This window comes from Phyllobates terribilis, unplaced genomic scaffold, assembly GCF_046119375.1.
Source record: "Phyllobates terribilis strain yellow unplaced genomic scaffold, ASM4611937v1 Scaffold_9__5_contigs__length_417890890, whole genome shotgun sequence".
Classification (NCBI taxonomy): Eukaryota; Metazoa; Chordata; class Amphibia; order Anura; family Dendrobatidae; genus Phyllobates; species Phyllobates terribilis.
Window position 1 is genome coordinate 116,901,316 of NW_027362769.1, and position 25,765 is coordinate 116,927,080.

Sequence of the window (25,765 nt, forward strand, 5' to 3'; positions counted from 1 at the left end):
AAGCCATTACTCCAAAAGAAACATAAAAAAGCCAGATTAATGTTTGCAAATGCACTCAGGAACAAAGACCTTCATTTTTGGAGACATGTTCTGTGGTCTGATGAAACTAAAATTGAACTTTTTGGGCATAATGACCATCGTTACGTTTGGAGGAAAAAGGGAGAAACTTGGAAGCCTAAGAACACCATCCCAACTGTGAAACATATGAAACACAGGGGTGGCAGCATTATGTTGTGGGGTTGTTTTGCTGCAGGAGGGACTGGTGCATGTCACAAAATAGATGGCATCATGAGAAAAGAAGATTATGTGGCAATACTGAAGCAACATCTCAAGACATCAGCCAGGAAGTTAAAGCTTGGGTGGAAATGGGTCTTCAAAATGGACAATGACCCGAAGCATACTGCCAAAATGGTAACAAAGTGGCTTAAGATAAAAGTCAATGTTTTGGAGTGGCCGTCACAAAGCCCTGATCTCAACCCTATTGAAAATTTATGGGCAAAGCTGAAAAGGCAGGTGTGAGCAAAGCAACCTGCAAACCTGGATCAGTTACACCAGTTTTGTCAGGAGGAATGGGCCCAAATTCCGACCAACTATTGTGAGAAGCTTGTGGAAGGATATCCCAAACGTGTGACCCAAGTCATTCAGTTTAACGGCAATGGTACCAAATACTAATGAAATGTACGTAAACTTTTGACTTTGTAGTAAGTGATAAAAATGCCTTAAAACATTCTCTCTCTCTCTCATTATTCTGGCATTTGGCAAATATTAAAAATTATGGTAATCCTAATGGACCTAAAACAGGAAAGGTTTATTCTGAATTTCATGTCAGATATTGAGAAAAACATGCATATGTGTCTTTTTATATAGTGTATGTAAACTTCTGGTTTCAACTGTATATAAACTGACCTCCTATGATGATGTCTCGCCGGATGAGACTGCTGCAGCAAATCACAGGTTGCAGAGGTTACATTAGATGACACACGGGTGGTCGCATAGTACAGACACCAGTGAGGAACAGGCTAGCATAAGTGGGGTTGGGGAGTGTAGTGTTTTTTCATTTATTCTGCCCTATTTACATCAGAGAATTTGCCACCCACTATGCATCAAATTCTGCACTATTTGTTGCAACTTTCCAACTGTGGATTCCTCTACAGTACTTGAAACAGAAATTTTCAGCAACAATTCCACTCCTATGTACCTACTCCATATTGTAATGTTTACCACCAAAGCATCACAGATCCATTGTATTCTGTATACAGTATATGGTATTCAAACATTGCATTGTTACCTTTTATACTATTTTTATCAACACTAATAACATGTACAATATGTGTCTGGTTTAAATTTTTTTAAACTTTTTTTTTTACGTACCTTTGTTCCTTGAAATCCCTCAGGTCCTTGATCTCCTGGAGGTCCTTGAGTGCCCTACATAAAATAGTAAAGCTTATTTGCTACAGGATAAATCACATCATGTTACTGTATCCAAGAGTTATTGTATATATATTTAATAAAAAGACAAGTTTTAACATTCTGACTTGATTTCTTGTGGTCTTGATAATCTGTTTGCAGTCATTCAAAAGGAACATACAGGCCCCAAATCATCATTTGCATTAATCTTTAAGTCACTTTCCTATTTTGTCTTGTGGTATTAGTAGACGTTTTAATGATTTATCCAAATTTCTCAAAATGGCTTCGTTTTTTCTTGAACTCTGTGACTTTTTAGCTCAAAAGGTTGTACATTTTGTGAAATGCTGTAAAAGTTGGGTCAAAATACTAGCGTCCTGAAAAATACATCAGAAAGGGAACTGGAGCGGAGTTGCCCAAAATTTTGCAACTTTTTAAAAAGCTGCAATTGATGAGTCAGGTGGAATATCTGGAATCACTAAACTCGGCCCACAAAGCAGAAAATAGAAAAAAATAAATAAATAAAAACAAAAACAGGCAAACACATATAAAATAGACTATAAAAAAGGCGCAAATATAATAATGGCATTGGTGCAAACAAAAATTAGGAATAAATGTGCAAAAAATCCAGCAAGGGTTCCTTTAAATCCAGCTTTTATTGTCAATCCATTAAAATCCAAGAGTTAGAAGTCGCAGATGGGTTTCTGACATCCTTAGTATCCAGCTTTTATTGTCAATCCTTTAAAATCCAAGAATTAGAAATCGCAGACACGTTTCAGACATAGCTTGTGTCAAAAACGCGTCTGCGATTTCTAATTCTTGGATTTTAATGGATTGATAATAAAAGCTGGATTTTAAGGACCCCTTGCTGGATTTTTTGCACATTTTTTCCTGCTTGACTCATTGCCATAAAAATCCATGCATCGGAGTCAGCTGTTTGTTTCTTTCTGTTTGACTGCAAACAAAAAATAAGAGCAAAACACACACAAAACTAGACAAAAAATAGGAGCTAAGACAATGATAAATCTCGACCTCAATGTTCACTACTAGAAAATAATCTGTCCTGGTTGTGTGTACTTTATTGTTATATTACTGCTTCAAATGTGCAGACTTTAGATTCCAAGTCTTTGTTTCCTTACCTGCACTCCTCTCAGTCCTCTTGGACCAGTTGGACCTTCAGGACCCTAAATAATCAAGAGAAGAATTGAGTGAATCTACATGGATTGCAAAGGGTAAAGTTCGCCATGAAAATTTGTGGATTTGTTGATAGAACTATTAGCAGTTTTTGAACATTTCCAGCAAATTTTCAGCAAAATAATCTGTTGCGAGTGAACGCAAGTTATATATAAAAGCCTATTCACAAGCATTGTACTGTAAATTTGCCATGTCTGAACCTGGACTTAGTAAAAAAAAATGCTATGCTAAAATACTACTGTCTCTTAAGAAATAGTATTGTATGTACATACCCGATCTCCCTTGACACCAGGAATACCACATTCTCCTCTTTCTCCCTAAAATGAAAAACATTTTTTTTTTAGTCAGGATCAGGAACTATTTTCTTTTTTTTTTTATTGGAGTTTTGACAGGAAGGTGTAATAAAATAAAAAAGGGTAGAAAGCACCAGAAAGAAACCCAAAACTGTTCAGTTTGATAAGTTTTGGTGGAGGCGACTAATCCTCAGCCAAGGACCGGCGGTCGCGATCATATTTTCTGAGATAATGCCACCCTGGTCAACAGGCTGGTCTTGGTATTGCAGCTCAGCTCCATTCAAGCAATTTACAGAAAATGTAATTTATTGCAGTCATTTTTTTGCCATTCCTATTGATGATGTAAAACAATAAATCAGAAGGACAATGTATAAAGATCTATACTATACTAATGTTACATGTATCTTCATATATGTAAAATTAATAATAAACCATAAACATTACCTGCTCTCCTTTATATCCAGGTTTTCCCTATATAAAAAAAAAATCACCAGAATTATAATGAAGAAAAGCAAATAATTGCAATTAATTAATTCAGGAATAACATCATATATTTTGCATATATAGGTGACACCGGAGACCCAGTTCTCTTTCTTAGTGAAGAGGCTGTTTGCATATTTTATTTCCCAGGGAGCATTGTGTGGCCTTAAAGGGGTTATCTACATTTTTTTTTACTTAAGTGCAGGTATTTGGGGCTAAAAATAATTTTTTGCAATTGGGTTTCATTAAAAATATTCTACCTTTTTGGCTTTTATGGGCTGATAATTGAACTTTGATGTGGTCTTTGGTCCTAAATCAGCTTAGCGGAGCTCAGAACAAGATAGATAGAAGAGTTATAAACTCTTCTATCGGTTGGACCGAACTCACTGACAGATTCTCAGTTAGCTCATTCTGCAGCCAGCCACAGAGTGCAACCCAGATGCTATAAAAGGCAAATGTTGCAAAATTTTTAATGATACCCAATTAAAAAATTATTTTTAACCCCAAATACATGCATTTAGGTAAAAAAAATTATCCAAAGGTGGACAACCCCTGTAAATCTCCCTATGCTTTGTAGATGATCTCGTTAAAGAGAAACGTTATCCTTAGATATCTACGATTTACTATACCTAGCAGTAGATATCAGAAGTACAGCTTTCCTAACCCAAAGTCAAATCTCAGAGCGCACCAAATGCTAATTTCTTTTTGAGTGATTTTACAATTTTACCTCTAAACCGTCTCGTCCAGGAATACCATTAAGGCCGGATTCCCCCTGCAAAGAAGAACAGACACGTTATTTACACCCTGTTGAATATTTTTTTTTAGGCAATTAATATAACTGTTACCCTGGAGGAATGGAACAACAAAATGTGAAAACTCAATGTAAGGAAGAACTAATCGCTTACACCCCTGAAAAACAAATCAATCATATTATAACTATTTTGTACATTTTCACCAATGGGGACTTCAGTCCCATAGACACTGAATGAGGCGGTAGCGCACATGAAAGCTCATCACTCCTTTCAGATGTTGCAAACACAGCACACATGATGGGTGGGATTCCCAGCAGTGGAACCCCTAGTGATCATACATTTACCACCAATTCTGTGGCTTTAAAGGTACAACTAGTCTTCTATTAAAAGGAATGTGTCATCTGAAAATGACTCATTGCTTTAGTCTATGTTCACATGTTGCTTTTTTCCTGTTTTTTTTTTCTGAAGGCAAAACCTTCTCTGTTGGCAATAAAGAAGTAGCTTACAAAAAGCAGGTTTTGCTGTGATTTTTTTTTTCTAGATTAAATGTGTCATTTGTCTACAGTACATGTTTAATAAAGTTAGTTTTATTCCCCGAGAATGAAAGAATGAACATTCCGCAAGTGTGTGTGACGCGCCCCTGGGCCTGTGTCGCGCAGCGTTGCGCACGCGGGAGCTTACCCGGAACCGGATCTGTTGAGGGTTGTAGTCTCGTGGCGGTGATCCGGTCCGTGCCCAGGGAGTCAGACTAAGTGGCGCTGTATCAGCGGTAGATGTTGGACGACTACGCCACCCGTTGAGTACAGCTAAGGAGCTGCTGCTGCAGGGCAGACCGCTGAGGCCGGTGGTAGGATTGTGCAGCGTGATAGTATAACCCCCAACGGGAGGGGTATGGCCTCAGGGCAGCCGACGTGGATGATGGGGGTAGCAGGAACCACTCGGAGACAGTACGGTGTAGTTCAGGGTGACAAAGATAGACCCTCCCGGAGTACTGGCTAGCGATTGGGGCCTGGTCAGTCCTTGAGCAGATGGGATCTCCCCTGGCCAGGCGGAGTTGTAGGCCTCCCAAACTAACGATACTCTTCTGGCTACCTTGCTAGAGGCGGGTATAAGTAGCCCACGTCCCTGAGTGTACCGTGTGGTGCTCACCCGTATGGCCGGTGACTCGGGGCCTTCTAGTAGCTTTCGCTCCACGACGGCGGTGCTGGTCCCACGCGTGTGACCGTGCCTTCGGGTTTCTGGGCCAGAGGACCTGCAATCCCCTGCCGGTCGGTTTCTGCTGCTGGATAGGAGTTAATCCCCACAGCCTCGGACTCCGGGTCCGGTGATAACTTCTCAGTCAGGGCGAGCTCTGCAGCTGCCAGCCCCTGACTCCTTGTAGCACTGCTCCCACAGAGCTCCTGTTGTTTCTTCCTATGCTGCTTCTCTTCTCTACTTCTTCTCTACTCACTAACCCTGCCTCAGCCCTAGGTTTATATAGGGGAAGTTCTTCCCCTCCCAGGACTGGGCAGGAGGTGTGGCATGCATAGGATCCCTGACCAAGAGACCTCCCACCTGCTCTCAGACGTAATATCTCTATCACTGTGGCAACCAGACCCCGAGGGTGTCACATGTGCATGAGATTTCTGAAATCTTGTAGCTTTTGCTGGTGCTGTAAAAAGCAGCTTTTAATTTGCATAAAAAAACAAGCAACGTGTGAATCAGGTTTTTATGTTGAATGTATCTTTAAAATGATAATAATTTTTTTTTGTTTTTTTTACTATTAATGAAAAAAACTTACACTGGCTAATAAGTTTAATTTGAGATTCCTACTTTCTGTTCTTCAAAATAGACATAGATCATTTATATAAAATCCTTCTGACTTACTAAACAGAGCATGCTCTGATCTGGGAAAATGTGACCATGAACAGAGGGGGAAGAGGTGTGCTGTGTCGCCTACTGTGAATGATGGATTCTGTGATATCTAATGTATAGATCTGTTATTTATCATTGTTATCTTGCCTGTATTGATTAATGAGATGCTGAAATGTCTTCTGTATGGAACAGGAAGTTTAAGTCTAGCATTGAGCCTAGTGGTCAGAGTGAAAATTGCAAAATTTCAGTTTTTGTTTTTTTTTCATTTTTAAGTTACAGTATATATATGGTGATATGGAAAAATTAATTAAAAAAATTAACTTAAAAATTTGCATTAAGTAATGTCATTTTTAAAGGGAATCTGTTAACCCAATATGACAGCATAAATTAAGCACATTGCCTTGCAGAGGAAATAGTCCCTAAAAAAAAAAAAAAATCACACCTTCCAATCAGTGCCACCATTCTGCGGAAACTGAACTTTAATAAAGCAGGCTAATTACAGTGACCGATGCCCCATAGCATTACCACTTCCTGCCGCTGACTTTGCATGCCCCCGCCTCCCTCACTAGTGATTGACAATGCTGGCATACCTAGAGTGAGCACTGTCTGCTCAGTCAGGAAGGGCAAAATAAGACTGTCCTCTAATTTATCATCAAACTATGAAAAGAACAAAGATTGATAGCTATTATAATGAAAATCACTTTATTTAATTTATAGTGTTTTCATGACTTCATTGGATTAAGATGAACATCATTATTTTTCAAATTGATGAAAAAAAAAATCATCAATTAAAAATAATAATTAATTTGAATTAAATTTAAATTTAATAGATTAAATAAAATAATCTTGCTTCCAGTAGTGGCCACTAGAGGGTGCTTAGAAACTTTCTGCATAGGGTTATGTAATACAGTAAGCTCCTAAGCTCCCTCTAGTGGTGGCTGTAGGTATCCAGCATGCTATTTTTTAAGCCCATGACTAAGTAAATTTGAATCAGAAAAACACAGATCTCCTGCAAAGAAATAATTTGCACAGAATTTTAGAATGGAAAATGACATGATTATTTATTTCAGGGCATACAAGGGGGTGTTACTGGAAGATATGGGCCGTTCACATAAGGGGGTTGGACATGGGGCTTTAAGATCACCATCAATTTTGCAACTATGATCATGATTTCTCTTGCTGGAAATCTGAATACAGGTGTAGCAGAGTTGAGTTTTTGAAATTGCAACTTATTTATTACATTTTTTTGTGAGTCTCCCCTTCATTTGAACCCACAACCCTCAACATTATAGGCAGGAACTAAAGATATGGAGCTCAATAGCTTTAGCTCCTGCCTGTAATGTTGAAGGTTGTAGGTTCAAATGAAGGGGAGACTCACAAAAAATACCAGAGCCTTTAGCACCTTTTTTTATGAAAATGTTGCAAACTTATTGTGCAATCTCATTCTAATTGGTGTTGGCATAAAAAAAACAAAACTAAATATACATCAATATATATGACCCCCCCTTTCCTGTGCCATTTTGATAAATTTGATACAAATTATTGCACATTGCCTCCAAATCAAATACACCGATTACAATGAACATTTCCATCAAGTCGTATCTTCCCTGGTAGCCCAGTGTGTTGTACAGAGGATTTCAGAAATCAATTTGTTACATGTGATTAAATTCTTATTTCCTAATATTTTAGATGGGGTTTATGTGATCTCGAATCTGAAGGAATTACGCACCTTACTGCCTTTCTGTCCAGGAATACCATCATCACCAGGCCGGCCTTTCTTACCCTATAAAATATAAAGATCTGCATTATGTTACAATAAGAAGGAACACTTCTATTCTCACCAAAACAGTTTTTGGAGAAACTTTTTTTGTTTTCTGTGAGATAAGTGTAAATTTTGATAAGACTCGCCTAATATCTGTCTCAGATAGACAAGAGGGTATAAACCCTTAAAGACTGGGCAAATTTGAATTTTTATGTTTTAATTATTTTCTTTTCTAAGAACCATAACTTTTTTTTTTTATTTTGCATCAACATAATCATATGATGTTTTTTGTGCTTCCAGTGAAAGATGGGTTCAAATTATCAAAAAAAAACAAAAAAAAACCCCTGCAATTCCACTATTATTTTTTTGGATTCCCTTTTTCCAGTTTTAAATGTGCAGCAAAAATGACCTGGCAAAAATTCTCCAGGTCTGTACGATTACACCGATAGACAATACTAACGTTATACAGTTTGCAGTGGCTTTAAAAAAATTCTGAACTTTGTAAAAAAAAAAAAAAAAAAAACATTTTTTGAGATCCATAATTATTTTTAATGTTATTCTTGTTAATGGCTTACAAGAGGGCTTGTTTTATTTGCATGGAAAATTTAAGTTTTTATTGATACATTTATTTGGGTACAAATTAAGTTTTGATCTTTTTGTTCCTTTTTTTGGGAGGTTGTGAAATGACAGAAAAATATAAATTTTGGTGGTTTTATTTCTTTTTTCTTTGCAGTATTTGCCATACAGGTTAATTTATTTTCTATTTTTAGAGATCAAACTTGTATGTATACGGAAATACTAAATGTGCTTTTTTAACATTTTTTTTCCATTTCTTTATTTTTAGATTGGGAAAAAGGGGGTTATTTCATTTCTTATGCTGTTATATTTATTTTTGTAATTTTATAAAAAAAATTTAAACTGTTTTAAAACTATTTTTACATTTTTTTTAGTCTTGTTTGTAGTATATAATGCAATACTTCAGTAGGAGGGTGGTGGAAAAAGTGGAAAATTAGCTCGGCACGAAAATGTTACATCTAAAGATGTGACAAAATTCTGAAACATCTTGAAAAGCGTTGCTAAATTTGGCACAAATAAAAACTGTCACAAGTAGACTTAAAAAATTGCCCTCATGATAAATTTACCTCTTTGCTTTCTGCAGGATTTCTAAAAGACTGTTTCAGGATCAGGCAGGAAAATCTGCAGAATATGGACTCATTCACATGTCCGTTTTTCATGTACCAATGCGATCTGTTTTTTTTTTCACAGATAGCACTTGTGCCTATGATAGTCTATGGGGCTGTTCACATGTCCAATTTATTCCTCGGACTGAGTTGTCCGTGCAAACTCATGGAGATATTGTTGGATCAAAACTGGCAATTCATGTCCGTGGGCCCATGAAAAAATTGTAAAGCACTAGGATGCCATTCGTGTGCTGTCCATGTTTCACTGTCCGATACATAGGAGAAGGCGGAGAAACGTTTTTTTTCTCATCAGTGAAAAAAAATGATGAAACTCTAACCCAACTCTGATGAAAATCACTGATGAAACGCGGTCTATTTTTCTCGCACGTCAAAAAAACTGATGTCTGAATTAGACCTAACAAACAGTGAGGACAAGAGGAAGGGGTTATGTCACCACAATCCCCTTCTAAAGGTTGCTTCAGAAACCCCCATCAACAACAGCTGATAGACAGTACGAAAAAAAAAATACATTTACCACTTATGATGTCCATATGTTCAAGGGATCCAGGCAGTCATATGACCTGGACCATGGGTGGCATGAATCAGAGTCTGCCTGCCGCCGGCAGATTCATGCCGCCCGAGGAACTTGCCTCTCAGATGAATAGTCCGAGGCACGTTCTCTGCGGCTTGTCTTTGCTCCCCTAGACTGATAGGTCTCTCTCTATGATCCCATATGGGGAGGAATCTGTCAGCCTACGGTAGCGGCATGGAAAAAGTAGCTGCGGACCTGCTTCTCACTAGTCATCTGAGATGCATAGTTCTTTGCCAAACTTTCAAAGTATATTTTATCTGATATGCCACAATGTTTCAGCGTAAAACATACACTGCTGCAATCGAGCAGCCAATGTCTGATTCATGTTGTCCATGGTTCGAGCAGTATAAATCTAATGACAGGCTACTTTTAATAAAGAACATGGAGAACAATTGGCTTCATAAGAGAAGCTCTTTAACTATTATGATACTTGACACATGCCAGTTGATGGATCACAGTGAAACTACTTTTGCAGGTTTTATGTTTGCATGAAAGCATAGCAAACTTTAGCATAAAGAACGATATGAGAAAAGTCTTTGCACCCTAACACAATGACTTGCATAAATAGTTGTTAGAAATTGTTCCTTATCGGTTTCCTGGCTGCTCCTCAGAACACTGGATTCTTTTACAGCCTTTATTCTGTTTACAGACAATGGACTGTCAAAAATGGTGGTCTCTAATATAATGATGGGCAAAAATGGAGACACAACTTTTAATGATTCACAAACCATCTGCAGCAGATAACATGGTACATGATAACTTTCATATATCCGGTACTGTTGGTTGCAGGTAGTACTTACGGCAGCTCCTGGAATTCCCTTTTCTCCTTTTTCACAGGTACAAACAGGTGATTGCCGACACTGTTAACAAAGAGAAGTCAGTAAGATGTCACTTGGTAGATACAAAGGCAAATGGATCATTGAATTTAAAACTATTTTCATATTCTTAGTATATTGATGACTGATTCATAGGATAAGTCATAAATACTAGATCGGTGGGGGGCCGAAATGGGGCAGCATCACCAATCAGCTGTTCTCAGTTCAAGCGGTGGCCGAATGTAAAACCATGAATGTGGCTGAACATCTCAGCTACTGTGGCACATCTTCTACTGAAGGGAATAGGAGCGGCAGCACCCAGGAAGCGCCAATACACAGTGAACAGAGCTGAGCTGCAGCACCCAGGAAGCGCCAATACACAGTGAACAGAGCTGAGCTGCAGCACCCAGGAAACGTCAGTGCACAGTGAACAGAGCTGAGCTGCAGCACCCAGGAAGCGCCAGTGCACAGTGAACAGAGCTGAGCTGCAGCACCCAGGAAGCGCCAGTGCACAGTGAACAGAGCTGAGCGGCAGCACCCAGGAAGCGCCAGTGCACAGTGAACAAAGCTGAGCTGCAGCACCCAGGAAGCCCCAGTACACAGTGAACATATCTGAGCTGCAGCACCCAGGATGCGCCAGTGCACAGTGAACAGAGCTGAGCTGCAGCACACAGGAAGCACCAGTACACAGTGAACAGAGCTGACCTGCAGCATCCAGGAAGCGCCAGTGCACAGTGAACAGAGCTGAGCTGCAGCACCCAGGAAGCGCCAGTGCACAGTGAAGAGAGCTGAGCTGCAGCACCCAGGAAGCGCCAGTGAACAGAGCTGAACTGTCCGGTTCCTTTCACTCTTTATATCCAGCTGCCACTGGAGCTGAGAACAGCTGATCGGTGGTAGTGCCAGGTGTCAGAGCCCACCAATCTGATATTGATACCTATCCTAATGACCCCTTTAAAATGGTACATGTAGTGCGACAAGGAAGCGTCATATAAAGCGCCACAATATTCAACCTGCAAACTAAATATAAATTTACACATGGAATTTAGCCCTTGTAGCTGAGTGTACAGCTCTGTGGTATATATTGGTGCTATATGAATACAGAATATAAACATTATTTTCTTGAGCATGTTGTTAGAAGTCATAAAGAGGGAAAATAGCTTAGAAAAAAAACAGTTTCAATTATCTCATTTGAGAATTAATTGACTTGTTTGAAGAAAAGAGTTGTCTTTGTGAGTCATCATCTTTGAAACAAAATGTATTTCTATATCATCTATCTATCTATCTATCTATCTATCTATCCCATATCTATCTATCTATCTATCCCATATCTATCTATCTATCTATCTATCTATCTCTCTATGCAATTGTAGCACCCCGAGGGCTCGGCTGCTACAGGGGTATTGCACCCCAAACCAGAGGTGTGATATTCCACTCCCGGGTAAGGATGGAGTGTGGACCAGGACTCGGTAGGCTACATGCACCACACACACCCCATTTCCGAGGGACAGCTCAACAGTGCTCCCACTAGACAGAAGTGCAGGCACGACAGCATCTGTCCCTGGCTGGAGTGGGGCGGGGGGTGGAATACCCAGTGGTGTAGGAGCAGATAGGGGTGGGTTTCTGGGCATAGGTAGGAGCCCATTGGTTGCTAGTCACCTGGGCTCACACCTAGAGGGAGGTATATAAGGTGGGCACCATCTTAGAACAGGGTTCAGTCCAGTCCAGTTCAGTCAGGAGTTCAGCCAGAGAGGGCTGACAGGGAGCTGTGGCTCAGTCTGGGCCCAGCTCCAGAGACAGGCCTGGAGTGGAGGCCAGAAACAGCAGAAAGAGAGAGGAGAAGGAACGGAAAGGAAAGTAAGAAAGGAACTGGAACAGAGGAGAAAGGAAGCAAGGAACACAGAGAAAGGCCCAGAGACACGAGGACAGAAGGAACTCCATATGCCCAGGAGATACAGGGTGAAGGGTTGGCAGAACAGGGTACCGGAACCCAAATTGGTGGAGGCAACAGATTCCTCAGCCAAAGACCGGAGGTTGATACCACATCTTGGTGCGACCCCTCACTACATCCACCAGGAAAGCATACCGCATAGGGTCAGGGAAACAGGAGATAGGTTCCGCCAAGAGAAGGCCCGAGGGAGCTGGACAAAGGTGGGTCACTGGTGGGGACGGCCAGAGAAAGGTAGAGAAGGGAGCCCTGTGCCACGCTATGGAATTGCCTGGGAGTTGGTCGAGTCCCTTGCCTGGTGAACGCAGCACGGCTCCGGCGGTCCCTCATGTGCACAAGTGACCAGAATAACAACTGTGAGTAAAGCATTGGAAACTGCAATTACAAGTCTCTGTGTTTCATCGCCGCACCAGCACCATTAGGACTGGGACGCTCACACCATCACTACCATCATTCACTCTAGCTGCCCTGAGGCAATACTTCTCCCGTGGGGAGTCATTCCATTCTTGGCTGCGTATATAACATCAGCCTCAGCGGTCTGCAGCGCAGCGGCGGTCCCCCACTGACCGCAATCCATGGGTGGCGTAGTCGGACAATTACAATACAAATAGACTGCCACTGGTTTGACAACCCTGGGCACGGACCGGGTCGCCGCCACACGGAGACTACAACCCCCAGCATCTTACAGAAGGCCCGGCTCCGGGTATCCCCTGCACAGCACAGGCCCAGGGGGCGCGTCACAATGGTCTGCAGCACTCCTGTAGCATTAGAGCAGAAAAGATTTTCTTTTAAGCTTCATTAGTAGTAAAAAAAACAAACTGTTCTTTGCTTCTCCTCCCCTGGTCCAGCACTGAGTCTTCGCTCCGTTTGTCTGTTATTGTCTGCAGAACTGATGTCATGTCGATAGAGCCTCAATTAATCGGTGAACCCAGCGGTTCTGCCCGACTTGACGGCACAAGCCACTCAGACTCGCTCAGCTAACTGATTGGCTCAAGGGCTGATGTGATGATAACAAACACTGGGAGCTGCTTGGAGACTCAGCACTAGACCAGGGAAGGGTGAAGAAAGCACAGATTGATTTTTTTTTTCTATTAACCGATCTTAGAAGAAAAACTTTTCTGAAAAGAGACAACCTTTTATAGATGTGCTCACTGGGCAATGCTACCAAGCGTGTATACTGTGCAATGTATGCATGCATAGAACAGGCGTTTGAGGGTGAATATAAGCGCGCTGGATGTTAGTGTGTTGTATATTTGGAAGCCCAGGTAATGGATCTAAATATGCAGCTTGCTACATTCAGTTTCACTGCAATCCTGGAGAAGAGTTTAGAGTTCACTGAGTGTCTCTGGCTGGAATCAGTATTATAGAGGTAAGTGGAAGTGAGAAAGATACAGAGGTCGGTAGTTAGGTAACAGTTAGAAAAAAGGGTAGGGGCTTTTGATCATGTTCAGCATATTGTGGATCCGATAGACCTCTTGATGGGTGGAGGTTGGGAAAACCCAGCGGTCATGGTACACATCTGTTACACACACGCCACCTAATTTCAGATAGGGGCGAGACCAGTTACATGAATTCGTTGGAATCCTGGGGGAACCGTTACTCAGGGTGACCATAGGCTGCAGCTTCTCTCAGGCGCATGATAGATTCAGTTGCTGACCAGGCACATCTGACAAGAGTCTTCATAAACGATAGAACAGTAACATTTAATGAGGCATGGCCAGTGCAATGCAAATGTCTCTTTGAGCAACAGGCTCCAGTAATAACAGTACAGTCTCCTTTGCAGCACAGCAGTACACAGTCTATTACGCGGTAGCACAGTACAGCACAGTTTTATTGCATACACAACCACAGCGTTTTCCTTCACAAGGACTCAATAGTACACAGCATTCTTTATCATGCATGGAGATGTAGGGGGGGAAGGGTGTGATGAGGGAGATGATCTCTATGACAGGCTTCCTTCCAGTCCTTATCTTCCTGGCCGATAATGCTCCACACTGTTAGCTCAGGGAGTCTAACTGACTGTTGTTTAGCTTCCCTGCTGACCTGAATTCTGTTCCCTTGCCTTGAGATACAGATCATAAACCACCTTTCTCTTTGACTCTGGCCAGGCAGCAAACAACTTCCCCATAATCCCCCTGGGGCTCTGCAAAAACACTCCCCTTCTCCTGTGACTGTGTTAACCCCTCTAGTTTCTGGATGCTTCAGGAGCACAACACTTCCTGTCTCCTGTGCTTGTGTTACTTCTAATCGTTGCTGAATGCTTTTAACCCCTTTCGCAACCCTGGGATTTTCCCTTTTTGCATTTTCGTTTTTTGCTCCCCTTGTTCCCAGAGCCATAGCGTTTTTATTTTTTGGTCAATATGGCCGTGTGAGGGCTTATTTTTTGCGGGACAAGTTGTACTTTTCAACGCCATTACTAGTTTTGCCTTATCGTGTATGGGAAAATGGGAAAAAAATTCCAAGTGCGGTGAAATTGCAAAAAAAGTGCAATACCACAGATGTTTTTTTTTTTTTTTACCACGTTCACTGAATGCCAAAACTGATCTGCCATTATTATTCTCCAGGTCATTATGAGTTCGTAGACACCAAACATGTATAGGTTCTTTTTTATTTAAGTGGTGAAAAAAAATTCCAAAGTTTGCTAAAAAAAAAAAAAATGGCGCCATTTTCCAAGACCCGTAGCGTCTACATTTTTCGGGATCTGGGGCTGGGTGAGGGCTTATTTTTTGTGCGCCGAGCTGAAGTTTTTATTGATATCATTTTGGGGTAGATCCGATGTTTTGATCACCCGTTATTGCATTTTATTGCAATGTTGCGGCAACCAAAAAATGTAATTCTGGTGTTTAGAATTTTTTTCTCGTTACGCCGTTTACCGATCGGATTAATTCTTTATTTATATTGATAGATCTGGTGATTATGAATGCGGTGATACCAAATATGTGTATGTGGATTTTTTTTATTTTTTTTATTTTGAATGGGGCGAAAGGGGGATGATTTAAACTTTTATATTTTTTAAATTTTTTAGTATTTTTAAAAACATTTTTTTTCACTTTTTGCTTGCTTCTATAGTCTCCATAGGAGACTAGAAGCAGCACTCGTCTGATCGCCTCTGCTATATAGAGGTGATCAGCAGATCACCTCTATGTAGCAGAAATCATCCTGTGCTATGAGCGCTGACCACTAGGTGGCGCTCATAGCGATCAGCTCATGACAACCACTGGAGCCTGCTGCAGACCCAGGGTTGTCATGCCCATGCATTGGTGACCCACGATCACGTGACGGGGTCACCGATGGGCGGGGTAAGTGACGCGCTTCCGGAGCGGCGATGTTAAATGCCGCTGTCAGAGATTGACAGCGGCATTTAACATGTTAACAGCCGCGGGTGGATCGCGATTCCACCCGCGGCTGTTGCGGGCACATGTCAGCTTTAAGAATCAGCTGACATGTGCCCGGTTCAGTGCGGGCTCACCGCCGAAGCCCTCACTGAACCGGGGGTTACAGCCTGTTGCGTACAAATACGGCACAGGCTGTAAAGCACTACTTCTGCATGTCACACATCGGTACCAATGGCAAAGTCACAGGAATATGAAAGGTCCTTAAAATTGATAACAATGAGCTAGGCGAGAAGTTGAAGTCCAGTACCTCCAAGGTGGTGTTTTCAGAAATACTGCCGATGCTACTAGCGTCACTACTAGAAAGACAGCGGGAGATTAGAGAGATAAATAAGTGGTGCAGAAATTGGTGCAGGAAGGAAGAGAACTTGGCTGACTTTTCTGGTAACTTGTAAACAATGGTACAGCGGTCTCAGGGAGCGTGGCAGTGGTATTGGAGGAAAAATAAAGGTGGGTTATTATCCATTTATTTGTCCAGTATTCCTTTGGCATTCTCTGAGACCGCTGTACCATTGTTTACATGTGAAACATCTCCACACGGAGCCTAAGCGGCAGGAGCAGCCTGGCATATTTGGAGGTTTGAAGACCTGCGGTTACCCAGCCACCGGGAAAAACGACTGAGGACCTGCAGTGACATGGTATCTGATCCGGCAGGATCGTGTGACCATCCGAGTAGCACGGAGTTGCGATACAAACACCGACAGGACGGCATTACAAACAGTGAGAGGCGACCCGGAGCCCTTTTAACTACATGCTTAATCTTGGTTGTGTAGACGTACACAACCATTATAGGTGAGTGCACTGGCACTTTTAATTTATACAAACAGCCCTGTGTGTGTACACATGCACCCTTTCCCTTTTTCTTTTTTCTGGTAACTTAACACAGAAATATTGACAAACCCCCTGGCAGGATGTCATTCACCCACGGATATTAAGGGAGTTGAGCTCAGTAATCGACAGACCGCTGTATCTCATCTTCTTAAACTTTTTGAGGGCATCATAAGAGATGACCTGCAGAGTTATGTTGTAGAGAATAATATAATAAATGATAATCAGCACGGATTCATGAAAAATAGGTTGTGTCTAACCAACATTTTGGGGTTCTATGAGGAGGTAAATGCAAATCTGGATGTTGGTATTGTGGCTGATGTGATTTATCTGGACTTTGTTATACTGTACCACATAACAGCCTTTTACTGAAGCTACAGAAGCAAGGACTGGGAGAAACTACAGTATATGCAGATGGGTAAAAAAAAATGGCTAAGGTGGCATCTCCTGTAGCTTGAACTATATAAATATTGTGAGCCCCAATGGGGACAGAGATGATGATGTCTGTAAATCGCTGTAGAAATTAATGGTGCTATATAAGTGAGTAAAATACTTTAATCACTTTCTTGAGCAGGTTGCAGGAATTCTGTCTGTCTGACTATCAATCAATCGGTCAGTCGGTCTGATTGTCTAGCTATCTGTCATGCTGTCATCTCTAGATTATCCATCTGGACTTTTCTAATTTTATTGTATGTTTAGAAGTTTTTATACCGGACTCCAATAATATTCATTTTTTTTTAATAAAATGGTGCAAATTATTGAGTAAACAGCTGGAAAACTTACCCCTTCCTCTGCCAGTTCTTTCTGTAAAAGAAAAAAAAATATCAGGGGAGAAGAAAACTTTTGGAAAGTACAAACTTTTTACTACCCATATACTGTGCATTTGAGATATGTTTTTACAGAAAACGTAGAAATAAAATTCTACAAATAAAAACAATAGAAATATAATGATCACTATATGGTAAGGTCTGAGCCATCCTCTAGTCTGCGGGCACCATCCACCCTCAGTTACACTCCATGTAGGTGATGTGGTGGACCATGGCTGGTGTTATTTTTGCTCCTGTAATTGCTTTAATCCTAAATGCATGTTCTCAGTTTTTACCTTTTAAGACTTTTTTTTATATTATATACTAATGGATATAATCTACTTAATAAATAACTTTGTTACACCCTTTGGTTCTGTGGAAACAGTCAACAAGCCTGTCAACGGACACATCTCTGTCAACTTAGTAGAGCTTCTATGATGCAATGGTGGAAGTAGACCCCAAGAGAAGTGCCAGCATTGAAATACTTCCACTGCTTTCTTTCATACAGTATATACATAGCTTCCACCACTAGGGGGAGCTCACTGCATACAGATTCATTCAGGACTCAATGAGTTCAATAGTAGCTGTATTAATATATTAATTACATTTATTAATTAATTTATTAGTTCTCCTTAGCGTTGGCCACAGTCAGCCAATTTTTTTCATGTAACTACTATATGAAGCTCTGAGCCTCTGATATTAAAAATATTTAATTAAAAATGTTGACTGCCTGCCTATGGGGATTTTTTTTTATTTAAATACATGTATTTGGGGCTAAAACTCATTTTTGCAGTTGGGATTCATTATAAGTTGTGCACCGTTTGGCTTTTGCAGATGTTTGTTTAACTGCACATTCAAGTTTGATGTGTTTTTTGGTCATAAATCAGCTGAAGGAGTTAAAAAAAGATAAGAGTTACATTATCTCCCATCATTCAATCTGAAAGAGCTCACTGATGGATTCTCAGTTGACTCTCTTCAGCCAGCAAAAGGCAGTGCAACACAGAGGCGTTAGGAAACAACTGAAGCTAACTTTTTTATGACCTCCAATTGCAACAATTATTTTTAACCCCAAATACATGCATTTAGGAAAAAAAATGTCTCCAAAGGTGGGCAACTCCTTTAAATTGAGGTGGAGGATACCAACAATATAAAAAATTACTAAGGATTTCTGTTAGATTGCAGCTCTAAAACTAGACACATTGTGAATACAGCCTCAGTAATTTGCCAGATCATAGGTTATGGTTTATACTTGCTTTTATAAGGGTTTTCTGCAAATATGCTATTGCTAGATAGTGACTAGACAAGACTCCCTCCTACAGGACCAACATTACAAGAACAGGCTACAAAAAGCTCCTCTTTCTTTAGCACACACGGCCTGCCCATGCATTACATTGACAGCCCATTAATTTGATGGGCACAATGTAATACCTCATTTACCCTGCGGAGGAGCTGTAGGGAGATGGAACACTTGCATCCTCCTACTCTGCACACTACAGATGGTCAATGAGGGTCCTAGCTGTGGAGTAGTCAGTAATCAGCTTATTTTCCTTATTTTCCAGGCACTCTTCTAACAAAAATGGATTCTGAAAAGCTGAGAGTCCCTATAACTTACATAAAATCTGCCCCATTGAATCAGAGTGATGCATACAAAGAAAGAATAAAATCCAATCACAGTGGTGAAGTCTGGGTGCCACCCTCGCTTATATTTCTAATGTTAATTGAATTAAAGGGACATTTTCTTAAAGCGTAGCAGTCACAAAATCTTTGAGCAGTGATAAAATGGTTTAATACTCCCATTCTGGTAGTGGTTGAAGATCACACATAATCTTTTTATTTGTATCAATGACTTATTGGGGGTCATGTGTGCAATTATTCCAGTTAATAAATTGGAGGGAATGTATTTTGTAATATGTGTACACTGCTTCCCCAATTAGCGGAGTGCTGAGCTTGTTCAGTATATAAGTGTTTGTATATGAATCTTAAAGGGTTTGTCCACTACTTAGATGCTTATGATCTATCCTTAGAATTAGAAATGGTGCAAAACGAATTTCAGGACCCGATCCAAGAGGCACGTTGATAATCTGTGGCCGCTGAACGGCAACCCTGTAACCAACCTCTTACCTGACCGCATCCCTGGCTCTTCTTTCCATTAGCCGGCCTGGTACAATGTCATTGTAGCGGCATGACGCACATGTGACTTCACAGTAGGCCGGCTAATCAATAGATGAGCCGCGGATCTTGGCAGGTTGGAGGTGGCTTAGAGGGCTGCCTTCCGGTCACCACGGATTACTGATGTGGCCGTTAGACCAGTTTCTGTGAATCAGTTAACACTATCTCTGCTTTAGGATACATCATCAATATCATTAGGAATGGGTCCGACATCCGGCACACCCCCTGATCAGCTGTTCTCAGCCAGAGCCAGAACAGCACAGCTCCATTCACCATGTAGTAATCGTTCTCGGTGCTGAAGCTCAGTTCCTATCGAAGTGCATGGATCTGTAGTATTCTGGCTGTGTATACAGCCTTTATCCGGCCTCTGCCTGGGCTCTAAACAGCTAATAAGTGGCGGGTCCCTGGTGTTGGATTCCCACTGATCTGATAATGTGACCTATCCTAAGGAAAGGACATTAATATCTCAGTAGTGGACAACCACATTATGGTGTCCGGAAAAAAAATTAACTTGGCCATGCAAGTCAATGAGTGCGTGGAAACTATTGGACTGCACTCTGATGACATCTGAGTGCAGTCCAATTTCCTCGGACTCATAGAATGAAGAAGGTGGGGTAATTTTTTTTCTCCATCTTCTCCTCATCTGAGACAATCGGATTGCACTATGCTGACACTCTGATCAATCTCTGATTAGAGTTTGTGCAATGGAGCAATATACTAATGTAATATTCAATAAGTTACAGACTTGTGTGTGGTGGGTGCTTCCACTAGATACAAGTATGAATTGCATTTTTGGGTAATTTTAGGTTTATATCAATAGATGACAGTGAGGTTGTTACTTACCACTTCCTTGAGGATTTTATCCACCATTTCAGTTTCTTGCAAATGGAAGACGAATCTGGTGGCAGGCACACTAGCCAGGAGACGTAGTTTTGCAGCATTTGCGGCCTCTTTGGCTACGGATGTCATTCCAACAGTGAAAAGCTTAATATCATGGTTTTTGGCATTAGCAGTAGCAGCAAATATATCAGGATTTCTGGGATGGTCTACCCCATCAGTGAGAAGTATGGCCACCTTCTGACTCTTGTGTGTGCCTTCATTCATGTACAACTGGGTTAAGTTTGTGATGGCGTAGGAGGTGAATGTACCATGGCCGATATATGCAATGGGTGAGATGGAAGCTTTAAAATTGTCAGGTCCTTTCCAGTCTCTGAATGTTTGCTCTATGAGTACTGTGCTGCTGTACTGTAGTAACGCCATCCTCCAGCTGAAGGGCCTCTTGGACTCCAGCTGAATGCCCTTTAGCTTGTCCACCATTTGTAAAACAAATCGTTTCTCCTGGTTGTGGTTATACTCCTTGGCGCTTTCTGAACTGTCCAGAAGGAAAGCCATTTCCAGAAGGCAGTCTTCATCTGAAATGAAATCACAGGGCATGTACTGAGGTGCTAATAGGGTGGTTACAGAATACTTACTCTGCAATTCTCAGAATTTCATTGGAAGTGAATGGAGAATGAGATGAGTTCCTTGCGGAATGATCTGTTCTCAAGATAGTTTAAAGTTCCCAGAGGTGATTGTGCATCTATCAACATTTATAACTTTTATTCACCTGTGCCAGATGGAGAGCCAAGCATTGCACTCTTCTCCTTTGGCCAACTCCTTCTGTACTAGTCTATGTTGGGTTTCTCGGGTAACTCTGCAAGCATCTCTAAGATCATCACACAGGGCCTTTAAAGACCAGTTCAGGCACCCATGTGTGCCTTTGTTTAGGAAACATTGCCTTTAGCAACCACATTTATTACACAAGTTTACTTCATCATCCACTTCTCGCAGCACCGGTCAGGTGTCTACTCATTTCTCCAGCAAATGACAGCAATCTTCAAATACTTTATACCTCAGTCCAGTGAATCCTGGTGCTGTTGCATTCTCAACTGCTGCTATAAGTTTTCAGATAATGAACTCGTATCTGCTAATACTAGTGATGTTCATATCTTGGTCTATGCAAGTAAAGTACCTAACTGCATCTCTGTAAGCAAGTTACCAGATCACCTATACATCAATTACTCCAGTGTGCAACTGTATCTCTGCAAGCAAGTTACCAGATTACTTATGCATATTCTGTTTCAATTTATATCCTCACAACTGGCTCTACTTCATCTGGTGCTTTCTGCTCTGCTTGTCTGTCTACCTACTGTCCTTGTTCTTTTTGATCCATGTGTCATCCGGCAAGACCGCTCTGCTGCACCAATGCCTCTGACCGTGCTGCTCACCTTGACCTATGGCTTAGAGGATCCACCTCACCAGGTGATTTCATAACAATTACGTTTCCTGTGGATTCGTTTAAAGGGTTAATGTTAATCCAATCTTTAGATGTTATAGGATGGGTAATAACTTGCTGATCGCTGGGCTGGAATTCCCACCGATCCTGAGAATGAGTCTCTTATATTGCCCCTTCTGAATAGAGAAGTGACTGCACATGCAAACCACTAGCCCTTCCAATCTTTCTTGGACTTATCCAAGTACACACTTTTTCCAGCAGTCCCATATTGAATAAATGGAAAGGTGGTATGCATGCCGGCCACCGTTTCATTAACACAGGGCTTTGGGGAACCCCAGTAGTCCGACACCTACCGATATACAAATTATCACCTATCCTATGGATAGATGATAAATTCTAAAGATGGCAATCACCCTTTAATGTAAACTATAATGACAGGATCTCTGTACTTATAAGACATTGATAATTATTAACAAAAGCTGTGAAGATGGGCAAAGCCTTTAGGTTTCACCACAGGTTAGATGTATGAGAAATTATGAGGACTCTCAATTATAGGGGAAAGCTGGGGGAGAATATAATGAGCAAATATATAAGAGTTGTTCAAGAGTCTTCTATACAAAGCAGCAGTTTCAACTCAGTTTAATAATGTTTTACTGAAAATTTAGTTTTTAGAAACAGATGTTTAAAGTTCATGCTAAAGTTACTTTTACAGTTGTTTATTTCTTAGTTTACCGCCATAATTTTTACCTTGTTCACTGAGGTTGGGCACCTTATCCACGGGGCCGGATATTAATGCTTTAGGCTTAAATCTTCCAAGTCTCCTCTCTTCAAAATAATTCTGGGCCATAGACGTATGTAATAAGAACAAGAACCACCAAACTTGAGGAAACATGATTGTTCTAAGAAGAAAAATGATTGATTAATTAATTCAAGAAGAATCTATAAAGAATCGAAAAACTTCTAGAAAAATAATTTTTGAAAATACTAAAATTATTTTTGTTAATTAGACAGGGAATTAAACGTTTTCATTGTTTGTGTAGTTTTAGTATCTCATTACGCAAATGTTTTTTAAAAAAAATTAGCTTCATTTCGAAATAATGATGTAGCATCTATTTGTGTGGCTTCCTTTAATGGCATAACATGGCTAGAAGAAAAATAAATTCTATTGACCAGGTGTGCGCTTCTATGCATTTCAGCTATTAGGTGGCGCTGGTGCATTTCAAATGGTCTGACACTTTTCTGGTGCAAAATGCATACACTGTTATAAAGTTCGGTTTTACACGTATCATTTGTAAGTATACATATTGTAATCACTTATATCAGTTAATACTATTGCATGTTGGAGTGAGATCAATAATACATTTTGCACAGTATTTGTTGTAGTTTGATTTCTGAATTCAGAGCTCAGGTACTTCATATGCAGAGAGTAATATGGATGAAGTGTATCCATAGATTTGCATATGTTAAAGAGGTTGTCCACTAATTTTACACTGATGACCTATCCTTAGGATAGGTCATCAATGTCTGATCAGCTGGGGTCCGACACTCAGCACCCCCGCAGATCAGCTGTTATCGGTATCGGTGGCTGCTGGCCGGAAGTACTCACTTGCTGAGCTGCTCTGTCTACTTGTAGTGGCCACTGAAGGCTACTACACATCCACCTCCTATTGATTTGAATAGGAGATGGATGTGCAGTACCAAGCACCGGCCACTACAAGTAGACGGAGCAGTTTGGCAATTGACTACTTCCCGCCGGCGGCCACCGCCACCAATAACGGCTGATCTGCGGGGGTGCTGAGTGTCGGACCCCGGCTGATCAGACGTTGATGACCTATCCTAAGGATAGGTCATCAGTGTAAAAGTAGTGGACAACCTCTTTAATGAACAGCCCAGCAAACCACTGTGGTATAGAAGAAATACATATATATACAGGTGGTAGTAGTATCAGTGGAACAAACTGTAAATTTAAAGAATATTTGAATATTCATACAAACTTTTTAAGGAAAATTGTGTAGCCCTAAAATCCCCATACATGTTAGGGCATATACTTTTCCATTAATGACAGGGCTCGTGAATATCCTCTAGGTAAGCCTACTCTACTGCAAAGAGTTTTCCATGCCTGGAAGGACTTGCATTCCTTCGTCAATGATGATAACAACTCCGCCACTGAAGCACAGTATTGCGTAAAAAGTTTTAGGCAAGTGTGGAAAAAAATGCTGCAAAGTAAGAATGCTTCCAAAAACTGAAGTCTTAATAGTTTATTTTTATCAATTAACAAAATGCAAAGTGAATGAACGTGTAAGGAAGGGATTTGGCCAACATCACTTTCTGCCTCCCAAAACACCCTGAGTGTGCATGTGCTTTGTGGGGATTGGTTGCTTACCCCTTTTTGAGCCACAGGTGGTATGATGGTATGGGCACCTTATACTTGGGACAATTCTTCAGATCCAGAGTCCATTGTAAAAAGTTAAACACATTTTTTACTGTGAAACTTCACATAAAGCAACATATCTTGGTAGAAAACATGGTAAATCTTGCACATTTCTTCTGCTTCAGGTAGAGGCTCATATTCAGTTACAGACACAGATGGCATATCTACGTGTTATAAGATACTTCTGAGTAAGAGTATTTCTTCTACGCTTCTAGGATCTCACACTACGGTGCAGTACCCTGTGCTTCCCTCTGACCAGAATAGGATGCTATCCCTACACCTCCACAGCCGGTTCACGTGTTGCCAGTAGCCCACTCCACACTAGCTGCCTACGGGAATCACACCTCCGTCAGCTCTATTTTATGCCGGAAACTCATAGTCAGTGAAGAATACTCTCTATATATGTCACACGGGTCAATGTTTGTCGTTGTGTCTCCTCTCCTGTCTCTGTACTCCGGCCGTATAGATGGTAGTAGGTTTTCTTCAGCGCTGTTCTTGACTCTCAGTCGCTGCACACTCCACACTTTTGCCCAACTATTCCACAATTCTTCTTATCTTCTTCACAATCTCTCCATCAACTAACTAACTAACTAACTAACCAACTAACTAACAGAAACTAGCTTCCTATATAAAAATTCCCCAGTAACTCCTCCAACCAATTGGAGCCAATCAGATGCCTCCCTGATGGTGTTGTATGATAGATAAGTATCTCCCTGTATTTCTCAGCATTGAGGACACCCTTAATCTGCCAAATTCCTAACTCCATTTGCTAAAATGCATCCTCAAACTTGCAAGGAGCCTCCACCATGCTTCACTGTTCCTACAGACACTTATTATTGTACTGCTCTCCAGTTCTTTGGGAACAAACTACCTTCTGTTACAGACAATTATTTCACATTTTGACTCATTAATCCAGAGCACACACTGCCATTTTTCTACTAAGTAACGGCCATAGTGGCATAAGTAGCTCCCCTAAGAGGAAAAGGGATGCTGAACCGTGGGTTGAGAAAAAGGATTCTCGCTTATTGGTTAGTGGTGCTGTTGTGGGGGACTAGGGAAGCTCCCCAAGTGCTGTGATGGGTGGTGGTGAAGCTAGAGAGAGAAGCTAACGGACAGAAAGCGGAGCGGCCTTAGGAAGGAACGGGAATGTGTATGAAGATGTCCTATATTCTAAGAGAAATGTCCAAATAGTTTTGTACCCGATATCTACTGTACATACTCCCTCATAAGTTATTGTTTAGTAAAGGACAGTTTATTTTTGAGTGGTCGTCTCCCTCATTGAACTCTACAACATCTGGTCCTGGCCAGCCGAGGTCAACGGCATCATGCGGATGCGGTCTGTAAGGGCGTAGCGCCCCACAGATAAAGTCCACACACCCAGCCAGGACTTCCATTTTCCTGTAGTGTGCTAGGGCCTGGAAGACGATGACCTCTCCCACGGCTACCGCACTTAGCCATGTTACAGTTGAGACACTTGGCATTGTTTCCATCAATCACAAAGGTCTGTGGTTTTTGGCTGCAATTCTTCCAAGAAGATCACTCCTGACCAGACTTCTAGCAGTAGATGGGTGTAGCTAGTAGTGATGAGTGAG

The 25,765-nt window shown here is 41.1% G+C and overlaps 1 protein-coding gene across 1 annotated transcript in view; it reads right to left on the reverse strand.

Moving 5' to 3' along the window:
- Nucleotides 1–22,634, reverse strand: part of COL28A1 (collagen type XXVIII alpha 1 chain) — a 99,529-nt gene extending 76,895 nt beyond the window's left edge. The window contains exons 1-10 of the mRNA XM_073646119.1: nucleotides 22,490–22,634; nucleotides 20,311–20,879; nucleotides 17,276–17,296; nucleotides 10,313–10,372; nucleotides 7,707–7,760; nucleotides 4,099–4,143; nucleotides 3,336–3,362; nucleotides 2,871–2,915; nucleotides 2,544–2,588; nucleotides 1,372–1,425 (exon numbers count right to left, since the gene is read on the reverse strand). Coding sequence (XP_073502220.1) covers nucleotides 1,372–1,425; nucleotides 2,544–2,588; nucleotides 2,871–2,915; nucleotides 3,336–3,362; nucleotides 4,099–4,143; nucleotides 7,707–7,760; nucleotides 10,313–10,372; nucleotides 17,276–17,296; nucleotides 20,311–20,879; nucleotides 22,490–22,634 — 1,065 coding nt within the window. The remainder of the gene's footprint in view (nucleotides 1–1,371; nucleotides 1,426–2,543; nucleotides 2,589–2,870; nucleotides 2,916–3,335; nucleotides 3,363–4,098; nucleotides 4,144–7,706; nucleotides 7,761–10,312; nucleotides 10,373–17,275; nucleotides 17,297–20,310; nucleotides 20,880–22,489) is intronic.
- Between the last annotated feature and the right edge of the window lie 3,131 nt (nucleotides 22,635–25,765).